Below are 11,675 nucleotides of genomic sequence, written 5' to 3'. Positions count from 1 at the left end.
ATCTAACTCATAAACCATCTCATAAATAATTAATGATGTAAAAAGTAAAATATTTAGATCCAAACAAAAGCAGCTAGCATTTATTTAAGATTGGTGGGGGTAACAGTACATTTACCTACATTTGTCAATATGATGATATAATTTCAAAATTCACACCTTATCATCACCCATATATGTCTAGCATGGCCCCCCTTCCTTGTTTCACTTCCAGCCCCACACCCTATAAATTTACAAATTAGATTCATAATTTCATCATCATCATCTCTCTCTAGACATCTATATGTCTCTGTGTATGTAAATGTAAAGAGTGAGAAAGAAATTAAATCCCAAGAAACAGCAATAAAAAATTAAAAATAGCATCAAAATCAGAATAAAGAATCCAAAATAATCCAATGGATGTTGCCAATTCTACTAATGTCATCTTCCACTATAGCTTCTGTCTTCACTCTTCTTTCTTTTCATCATCACCATTATTGTCTTCCTTGCCATTGGGAACTTTCTTTTTTAATTTGATGTCATCATCATCATCAACTAGCCATTAATCTTCTCAAGATTCCAATTAAGTTCGTAAATTTTCTATCTTTCTTGTTATTATCTCACTTGGCCCTTGTAAAGTTCAAACCTTTTCAACTTTTCTTGAAGAAAGAATGTTGCTTGTATCTTCAATGCTGACCATCAGGTACATGTTATAATTAGGCTCTTTTTAAATAACAATTCCAAAATTTAAAAAAATCTTGAAAATGGGATTTGGTTCTTTTTGGTGAACTTTCAATAATTTGATATTATTTAGTTGTATTTGTTACTAGTATGGCATATATTAGTGAATTGGAGAAGATATTGTGCATATGGCAATATGGTTTATTCTGAATTACCATATTCAGGTATGGTGATCACACACCTACTAAGAGGAAATCAAGCTTTTCACCGGTGACAACGATCTCCAACGTGCAAACTCATGAATCTAATGCTTCAAAAACCTGCCATGAGGTTTGAATACATGTTAACTTTACATTTTGTGTCATTTCTTTAATACCCTTATGCATTTATGTAACTTTATATTTAATTTAGACATATTAGTGCTTGGATCACCTTGGTTTTTAATTACTTTGTTGTAGGTGACTGAAATGATTGATTATAGTTTATAAACATGCTTATAATTATTGATCATGGAACATTTTCAGATTCTTATTGCGGCAAGGGAAAAATTTACACAACAAATATCTTTTCGGTCGAAGGATAAAGATATATCCCTTGCTAAGGTGAACTTTCTTTCTTGTCCTGTTTTATATCAATAAAGCACTAAAGTTTATTCTGAGTTGTTACATTTTGTTAACTATTCAGAAAAATTACATGGAAATCGGGCTATACGAATGCATACGCTAAATCTTTCGTTTGTAGTGTTTATTTATTCTAAGAAAATAGCAAATCTTGATGTTTCTGTTTTTTTATACGCGATTTGCAGACTTTGCTTTATATTTCAGCCGAAGATGAAGCGTTTATGGCTTATAACCGTGAGATGGATGCACATTCATTCCAAACCGAAAGGAGCGATATTAATGTGTTGTCTGATTATCAAGATTGGGACGGCATTGAATCTATGCCTATGGCAGGAAAGAAAATTGATGATTGGATGTTAGAACTAGACAACATAGCAAAAGAAGTTAAAGTTGAGTTGATTTCAAGAGACATTGGGTGCCATTTGGTTGAAGTTTTGGAGGCTGTTAACAAAGTTCTGTTTGAATCTATTGGCTTCAGAAGATCACTTGTTGTAGATTCAAAATGTTCATACTTGCATTCTGCTTTATGCTCCAAATATGGCAGTGGTATGTATATGTTCATTGTATTTATATATAACTTGCATTTTTTAAGATATTTTGAATGTGATTTATGACTATCTTTTTGGCAGCGATTTTGCTTAGCATAATATACATTGAAATTTGTCGAAGATTGAATTTGACCATCGTTGGGTCGCGGGTCGGTGAAGACTTTTTGATTTGGCCCAAAACAGGGAATCCAGAGGTACATTTGACGTTAAATCAAATAATCAGTTAATCATATAACGAAATATGAAAAATGAAAACTTTTGTGTCCAGGAGCTTTTTAAGGTGAATTCAGGACATAGCTTATTTGGGATTGTTAATGGACGATGTGTTGAGGACCCGAGGTCAATGGCGTCTGACTTAACCGGCAATTCACTTCTGGGTCTTGATATTGCTACAAACCGGGACATAATAGGGATTTATCTTGCTAATTTGATTGTAAGAAGTTACTTAAACTATGAGAAAAACTTCATTTGTTGGTCTTTTTTCTTAATTCTTTAACATATTTGTAGAGGCTTCATTGGAAGCGCGCCTCAAGAACGAACCATGGATTGATGCTGACTTCTCCACTTAGACCCGTTCATGATGATAATGAGAAACGGAGTAAGATTAATGGTTCTAGCATGCCCTTGTTGTGCCCTCAAGATCTTAGGTTGGCTATCATGGCCTCGGAGAGATTGGTGATCCTGCAGCCACATAATTGGGCTTTGAGGAGGGATTATGGCATGATGTGGTACTATAGTAGGTATGAGATCCTTTCTTAATATAAAAGTGACATAATGAACACGTTAGATGTGTCGGTAACGTGTCAAAATGGGTTTAGGCCAAAATACGTCATTTTGGTGTGGTTGAGGTTGGGTTGACATAACATTATCTTTTCCAGGGATTATGGGAAGGCGGTTCAAGAACTAAGCATTTGCATGGCATTTGCACCCGAAGAAGAAGCTGAAGTCCTGGAACCGTTTGTGGAGAAGTTGCATTTGTTGCAACTTGAGTCGTCGTGGAAATCTCGAGGACAAAAAGGGCGCTTAATGGTTCAATAAATCCGATCTAACTTCATCAAGTGCTTAGTTTGAGGGATATTGGCTCATCAAGTACATTAACTTTTGAAAATTAAAAGGATGTGTAGTGTACTACCTAGGTAGCTTCCACCTTGTTTCACATGGTATTATATGTACTTGAAAAGGACATTGGCACATGTATCTTTTTAAAATGAAGCAAGTATATATATAATGTGTCACTTTTCTTTTATCATTTGTGGGATAAGAGTCAACACAAACATACTATTCTTATATGAGCATGAATTACAGTCTAATTTTAAGTTCCTAATTAGCCCATAATATCAAAAACTAAATTCTTAAATGACTTAGAAATATATTAGAACGTGTCCAATAGGGCCATTTGACCCGTTTTTGGAACCTATGTGGTGTTTGAGTATGTTTTTCCTTTACGGTATATTTTGTGGAATATTTTAAAGGAGTACGTTCTTTTTTATATTTTTTTGCAAGGATTCTTCGTTGCTTCAATTTATCACAGGCCTCAAGGTAAATCTAAATAAACGCAAAGTATTCGGTATTGGCACCACTTCTAATCAATTAGAAGAGATGGGTTTGATCCTTGGTTACTTGTTCGAAAAGGTCCTTCCCGTTCACATATTGGGGCTTAATTCCAACGTGAACTTGTCGAAGAATTAGAGTCCGATTTTTGACAAGTTAGTCAAAGAAATGATTCATGCCCTTTACAATTGAAAATGAAATCAAGTAAAAGAACAAAAACTAAGAAAACTTGTTCAAAGTCAACACCGGGCTTTAGAGTAACAAATTTAGATCATTGAGTTGGGAAAATCATCTTTCTGCATATCAATTTCCATGGAGAAACTTAATCGATGCATAATTAAGATAAAGGCTTTTAAATATGCCATAAATTGCCACTAGATAAATATGTAATGAATTGCCATTGTGATGGCATTTTATTTGCCATTAATTGCTACTTTGCTAGTGTATGTACATTTCTCACTAAGTGGCAAAGTTAATTTTACGATGAAATACATATTCAATTTCAAAGTCATGTTTTTCGAATACGAAAAATAGAAATGTTAACATGTAAAATGTTGCGGCCCTATTTTGAATCACTTGTTTAATGCCATGTTGCACAAGTGGTTAAAATTTTCGCATACGGACATAATTTACTCCTTAAACACTGAAATTTTGTTAACGCATTATTAGCCTATGTATGGCATAAAATAAACACTGAATTTTTGTTAACACATTGAAGAAACACTAAGTGACCCGGTACAGATTATAGATAATCTGGGGGTTAAGTAATGTTTCCCACGAGAATGAGGTCCAACAGAGACAGTTGTTCTTCAGGGGACCTGCAAAACAAACACCGTAAGCTCGTCACTGAGAAGGGGGGGGGGGTTCCTCCTTGTGACCACCCTCCGGCGTGAGAATCAGACTAGATTGCTCTGAATATAAGTGTATATTAAGAGATTGCTAGATAACAGGATAGCAGATGATCTTACCATTCCAAGATGTTGGAGTATTTATAGCCGAAGGTAGGTTTCCTAGAAGGTACAGCCGGCTGAATAGTATTCCTGTTCTACCAACAGTGGACTGTGCATAGGCCATACTGGTTGGTGGATAGGTTACGGCCAATAGTAACAAAGTCGGCTGTACTATTCCACCAACTGTAGATTATGCACGTCCCACCTACTGTGGATCATACGCAGGCCATGCTGGTTGGTGAATAGGTTACGGCCAATAGTAACACTATTCCACCAACTGTAGGCTGCGCACGTCCCTCAGTAAGAGTTGGTGAGTAGGCAGCGGCTAATAGTGACAAACAGTACTAGAGGGTGCTCCTCCTCGTACTGTTGTCGGTGAGCTGTCACCCTGTGATTGGCTCATGGGCTGTTCTGGTCAGATTGTCTGTCCTATCCATACCTTGGTAGGTATAGTACAAAAGATCTTTCAGAATCATACGGACTGGCTCACTTTGGCGGGATTGTTCCCGCTTTGCTCATTCCTTCATGTGACTACTGAAGTATCTATTGTCTTGTGCGTGTAGCCCTGCTGTCTGCGGGTAGCCTTCCCTGATGGCTTGTACCCGCAAATGCAGGAACAGGCGAGGTACTTCACCATTGGGAGGCTTTCCCTGCGTGTACAGCTTGCATACTGCGCGTAAGGTTCTCTGAGCATGGTGGGTCCTGCGGGAGCAGATGGCCTTTGCGCAGACGTCCCTGTTCAAGGTGAGTCTTGCGGGACCAACTGGGCTCTGCTGGGAGCTACCTCTTCAAGTCCCCCCAGTCCAATGTTCTTCTCATGAATGTTCAATAAAGTGAGGTGAACTTTTGGACTTTAAGCAAGGGGTTTTGAAAAGGTTTTTAGTTTTAAGGTTCTCCGTGGGGATTCTTCCCGCGGGTTTCCTAATGTCACTTGCAAAAATTCCCGATTTTTTTGCTTGATCTTTGGGTATGATGCGGGTAGGTATGTAACCTTCTCGCAAGTCAGGAGCGTTGAGTCTTACTTGTATATAGTCTCCATGGGGTCTTGGTGGTTTTCAACATAGTGATCAATTATGCTAAGACCACCAATTCCATCACGGAGTTTCAAACAATATAGTTCTCGACGTTCCCATTATGCGGGGATGTTACTCCTCTATCCGCAAGCATTGCCCATAAGATCCTTCTTGGTTTCAATTTTCTGCGGGGCGCTAGGTATGTGAAGGGTTTTGCCTTAACACTACCCGCGCTCGTCTTACGGTTACGTTACTTCCAAGGTATTCTTGGCTTTACTTCCAAGGTATTCTTGGCTTCAATTCCCTGCGGGTGCTAGGTTTGTGAAGGGTTTTGCCTTAACACTACCCGCACCCGGCTTATGGTTACTTGGTTGCCAAGGTATTCTTGGCTTCAATTCCCTGCGGGTGCTAGGTATGTGAAGGGTTTTGCCTTAACACTGTACCCGCATCCGTCTTACGGTTATTTGTTTGCCAAGGTAAGGGGTGTTTTCCCGCTTACTTTTGAATCTTTTTTGAATTTTGAATTTCGAAATTCGAAGAGTTGGTGGAAAGATAGGAACAGTCCAAACATCTGAAACGTCGTGCGACGGTTTCTTCTGACTGTGTCAGGACGTGCAGAAAGTTATGGTGACGTGACAGTACATGGTCATTCCAGACGCTTTTTCAGGCGCTGTGGGCGCTGTTTTTCGGGCGCGTGGCCGCGAAATTAATGGTACGCGTCCTGTCAACAGCTGTTGCCAGCCTGTTTTTTGCCACGTGTCATAGTTTCATTGCACCTTCGATTTCTCTCTCCTCCGCATTAAATTCATCGCATTAATTGCGATTAGTATATAAAGGGGGAGAGGGTCCTTTGTAATTCACATCTTCACTTCTCTTCATCTCTAAGGCGATTTCTGGTGAATACTCTCTTATTTAATTGAGCATTCCTCCGAAATCGTTTCTTCTTCCTCTGCAATATGTCTTCTCATGATGCTGAAGCTGTAGCCGACGATAGGAGTACTGCTGGCGAGTGCCAGTGTGCTCTACCTATCGATCTGTACCAGTATGTTGTCAGGAAATTCATGCTTGAGTCTCTTGAGCCTGAGCTTCCTGAACCTCATCAGACTGTGTACGATGCCCCCAGTGGCAAGATCGGGGTATATGCTGCATTCTTTGTTTATGGGAACCTTAGGTTCCCATTGACAAAGTTTGTGTACCGTGTCCTGGAGAGGCACGGTGTGCACCTGACCGAGGTGCATCCGATGGCGATTGCCAAGGTTCGGCACTTCGAGTGGGTGTGCCGAATTCTGGGCATTGAGCCCTATGTAGACCGCCTGATGACCTTCTATACTTGGAGGTGCATCCAGGGGTGGTACACCCTGACAACCCGGATCAAGGGTTTGAAGATTTGCGCTACCGAGCGCAGTCTCCGATCGTGGAAGCGGGAGTTCTTCTACATTTCTGCCCGCGCCATCCCCATTGTCATGAAGTTTAAGAAGGGGCAAGCGCTTCCGAGCCTTCACGCTTCCAGTTACCAGGAGGCGGAATGGTTCGCGAAGATATCTCTTGTCCAATCTCCGGTTTACCGGTTTCCGGAGTCCGGGATGGTAATGCTGGGGATGAGCCGGGTATGGAAGGAGGCGTCTCGGTTTCCCATCCTTCTCGAATACGGTTTGAATTCTATTCCTTATGGTATGTCTTGTCTTTTTTGCTGATTTGAGTTTGTCTTCTAACTATTTCTTTTCTTTCAGAGGGGAACAATTTGGAGTCGCTCCTGTACCCGCGGGAAGCTGACGGTCCCGTGCGGGTGGGTACTCGTGCTCTAGACGAGAACGAGTTGCCCATCCTGGAGCAAACAGCGGATCGGTTTGTGGAGGTCTATCCGCTGGGCCACGAGATCCTGAGCCACCGGCGGCCAGGTAAGGCGTTATTCTATCCTCCCCCTCTCAATGTTGTACCCGCTGCCGGAATCCCTGACATCCTGTCTTCTTCTGAGGAATCCGCAGATGGTCCTCCGTTGGTGCGGAAGAAGAGGGCTGCCGGCGGGAAAGGGAAGGAGAAGGTGGCCTCCACAGCCGATCCAGTGGTCCTATCTGACAGTGAGTCAGATAATGAAGAGGCGGCGGGGGAACCCGGTGGTGAGAAGACCACTGTTCCGGAGGCTACGACTGCTACCTCCGGAGTACCAATGGCGACGACAGTGGCCGGCGTGAAGAGACCGGCTCCATCGGATTCGTCCCCGCCCGTCCGTACGTTCAAGCTCAAGAGAACCCGTAAGTACAAACATCCTTATCTTTGTAGATTTCTCTTTATAAATTTATTGACACTTATCTTCTTGTGCAGGCGTGGATGTTGACGCATTCCAGGGTGGAGCGCAGAGGAGTACCTCTCCGCCGATGACGGTAGGCTCGGTCAGCCTACCTGAGGCGACGACCCAGGCGCCTGCGCCTGCTTCCGCTGGACCAGTTGCTCACTCCTTTGAGCCGACTGTTCCAGCCGAGATAACGTCACCGCCGGTGGTAAGTGCGATTTTTACAGCATCTTTCACCGAGCCGGCGGTTACGATTGCTGCAGATTCTGCGGCGGCGACCCCGACGGCGACCACGGCGGCCGCTACTATGCCTCCGCCACCGGCAACGACGGCCGGCCCATCAGGTACGCGCAGGGCTTCTCGTCAATCTTTGCCACCTTCCCATCTGCCCGACCTTTTGGATGGATTTCCTTTAGGTTCAGGCGATGTGTTCGGTGGCTATCGGCCTGTGACCGACCCTACAGGTGCGTAGGGTTCTTTTAGCTTTTATAATTTTTTCTTCATCTTTTCCTAACTGCTTTGTTTCTTTTGCGGGTGTCGGATTCCAATGAAGTGTATGTTCCGCGATGGAACATCCGCCGAGGAACAACCCTTCGTACCCCTGTGGAGTGCGTGGAATGGGCTCGCCACGCTGCTCCCCATGGTGCGTTGGGGGAAGCCATGGCTAGCTATCAGGAGGGTAGGCTAACCAATGAGCTTCGGGTTCTCCAGGCCCGGATGCAGCCGCGCGTCGAGCTGCTTTGTCGTGAAAACGACAAGTTGAAAGCAGCTCGCGCCAAGGAAGTATCTCAAGCGCGGGCTCTTCGGGAGGAGAACCAACAGTTAGCCGCAGCTGCTGCGGAGAAGGAGAAGGCCTTCCAGGCCCTTGAGGTTGAGGTTCAAGCGCGACTCGAGGCCCGCTCCAAGGCTGCCCAAGCTGTTAACGAACAGCTTCGGCTGGCTAAGGAGACTGCGAGGAACGCGACCGAGAGGGCCATATGTTAACACACAATTTACTCCTTAATACTTCTCCACTGGGCTAATATGTGAGTTTGTTTTAACTCAAAAGAAGTCCATTTTTTTTTAGTTTATACTAACAATGAAACGCCAAAAAGTTTGAACAATCATGATCAAGCATTCTCCATTCTTTATTATGTACCATATCAAGTTATCAACCCCATATCTCTACTTCCTCCATCATTCTCCATTATCCTTCTTTTTTATATTTTTAATATTAATAAAGTGAAACAAAATACCTAAATCAATATATGTGTGACCATTCTCAGTTCTCACCACAGAAATGGGAATGGTGAAGGGGGGGGGGGGGGGGGGTGGCAAGAGTGATTTCCAAGAATTTGAATTCCTTCGAGGACCTTGTGTGAATAAAAAATGAGTCATATAAATATGAACTTACGTATAAAAATAATCAGTATTAGGACGATAACCAAAACTAACAATGCTCTGTTTAAACACTACTTTCCTCCACGTCAAGCCACCCTTTTGGTGTTTTATTAGTGACAAAAATATAAGTATATATAAAAATTATATATAATAATATTGAAAAATTTTGGGCCCTCAAGAGATTGGCCCCGTGCAATTGCACACATTGCACATGGCCCAAGCTGGTCTTGGTAGTAGGGGTGTTCATCGGATCAGATAACAGGTTATTCGGTTCGGATTGTTCGGATTTGAAAGTTTTGGAACCCTATCCGAAATCCGATCCGATCTGAATTAGGGACATTCCTATCCGATCCGAATCCGATCCGAATTGAATTCGGATCGGATTCGGATAATCCGAAATATCCGAATAATCTGTATAACATATATACAAACTTAAGTTTTATTAAATAAACATACAAAACTAGAAAATAAAAATAAAACACTACAAGAATAAGAAAGTTTAAGTAGTGTTAGAGAGTATAACGACCACATTTTTGTCTATGGTGTGTTAGGTTGATTGAACGAATAATGAAGTTATGGTTATAAAGTTATTGTAAGTGTTAATGGACGTGGCTATATATTATACCCTAATAACATGTTATATATTCGGATTATTCGGATATCCGAATAATCCGAACTATCCGGAAAATCTTTTAAAATTCATATCCGAATCCGATCCGAATCCGAATTAGTTATTCGGATCGATCCGATCCGAATATCCGAATAAGAATTCGGATCGGATTATTCAGGTTTCGGTTTCGGTTCGGATTTCGGTTTTTTTCAGATTGCGGATTTCTTGAACACCACTACTTGGCAGGGAGTTCCATTCTCACCATTTACGTGTGATCACCTAGGACTAGAGGTGCAAATCCAAACCGGTTAACCAGTTAGTGACTGATTTCTAACCAATTCTCTAACAAGTTAGTAACCGGTCCCTCAATGGTTTCTACCCGGAAAAAAACCGGTGGTTAGTAACAATTTATACATTTTGGCCCAAAAACCGGTTAACCGAAACAGATTTTAGGTTTTTAAATATTTTTTTTAAAACCATTTCTTTTTAGGTTAACCGGTTCAGTTATACTGGAAATCGGTTATACCGGTCAGAGTTTGTGTGCTTGAAAACCGATTAGTATCCGACCCGATTAACCGGTTTACTGTTTTGTGCATGTCTACCTAGGACCACACAGATATAACACATGGCCTAACAGAAATGCAGAGATAAATGAAAGATCTTAAGACTCGGGGTATGAATTACTCTATGTTAAATTTCACTATGAATATGCATCATGTTTTACACTTGTCTTTTTCACTCAACCAAAGAAATGGATCACCCCTACCTCATTTTTCTCATTTTTAAAATAGAAATAATAACTTTGTGTTTTAAAATAGTACTAAAATAATATTATTAAAAGAACTGAATAATAGAACCAACCAAAAACTTACAAACTGAAACTAATAAAAAAAACTAAAACAAAACTACCGAAAACAATAAAACATAACCAAAAGTCACATTGTAAATTTAAAAATATGACCCGCTAAATCAGGCTTTCAAATATTCTTGATGCACCTGTACATTTGTAATATTTTGATCAATTGCTACTTGTTGTGCAACACCAACTTCTTGTTGGAAAACATCGATTTCAATGCATATACAAATCTTCTTCCCTTTATCTTTCAGTATCATAGTGTAATATAATACAAGTATACATTATATTAGCTTTTTTGGGGGTGAAAGCTCATGTCGGATGATCTATTATATGCCACCGCTTGTGCAAATTTTATACATTTTTCCACAAATGGAGCCGGAAACGATTTAACAAACACAACCCATTACTCAAGGTGAATAACATTGACAAGATAATAGATGTATTTTTAATCTACTCCACCAACTTGATATGAAGAATCATGTGTAACTCCGGTTATAATATTGTTGAGGTCGTTATTCGAATTAGCGAAACCAAAAAACATGTGCCATATTCATAGAGCGGGTGGCGCGACTACTTCCAACACCTTATTAACATTATAATGATATTTAGTAGTGTTATTAGTATCCTTTATTTGTATACACATGTATTATGTATATAGCTTAAAAAGGTTGAAAAAACACACACACACTCCAAATAGTTTAAGAAGAAATGATTGCATGAAAACCAAGGTGGATTTCCGCACATATATTCCTTAAAAAGTCCACTTGGGTATTTTTTTTCTTTCACACTCTTTGTCTCTTTCCATTTAACGTGGGATCATACTCACAAATCACATTATCTTTCGGGTTTCTCGGAAGAGGAGAGAACGGTATGGGCTGATTACAAATGTAAAATTTTAGCTATTAATCAACTCAAGAGGCTTGATTTTCGTCAAAAAGCAAAGGCCAAATGGGATGTAGAGGGCGATGAAAACACTCGGTTCTTTCATGGCTTCATCAATAATAACATTAAAAGGTCAAACATCAACTGTCTCTCTTCCAATGGTATTTGGGTGACAGAGCCACGGGCTATTAAAGAGGAAACTTTCACTTTTTTTAAAAAAAAATTTGATGAGACACACTTCCCCCGGCCACGTTTAATCAACAAAAATTTCAAATCTCTTTCGGATGTGGACAGTTCGTGGTTGGAAAGATCGATTTC

General features: G+C 40.8%; 1 protein-coding gene across 2 annotated transcripts; it reads left to right on the top strand.

The window, feature by feature from the left end:
* Nucleotides 1–354: 354 nt before the first annotated feature.
* Nucleotides 355–3,071, top strand: LOC143543818 (uncharacterized). Of its 2 annotated transcripts, none has more exons than XM_077036054.1 (8): nt 355–679; nt 882–987; nt 1,182–1,259; nt 1,463–1,823; nt 1,907–2,019; nt 2,094–2,258; nt 2,333–2,565; nt 2,704–3,071. In XM_077036054.1, the coding sequence occupies exons 1-8, from the start codon at nt 648–650 to the stop codon at nt 2,861–2,863; spliced, it is 1,248 nt and encodes a 415-aa protein (XP_076892169.1). In that variant the 5' UTR covers nt 355–647; the 3' UTR covers nt 2,864–3,071. The 2 variants fall into 2 exon arrangements, with proteins under 2 accessions (XP_076892169.1, XP_076892170.1); XM_077036055.1 differs by having other exon boundaries at nt 807–987.
* Nucleotides 3,072–11,675: the final 8,604 nt, after the last annotated feature.

Source organism: Bidens hawaiensis, unplaced genomic scaffold (genome assembly GCF_021521415.1).
Source record: "Bidens hawaiensis isolate Kalapana, Puna unplaced genomic scaffold, B.hawaiensis_p1.1 tig00013302_1, whole genome shotgun sequence".
In the NCBI taxonomy this organism is placed as follows: domain Eukaryota; kingdom Viridiplantae; phylum Streptophyta; class Magnoliopsida; order Asterales; family Asteraceae; genus Bidens; species Bidens hawaiensis.
This window is presented reverse-complemented; position numbering and strand designations above follow the sequence as displayed.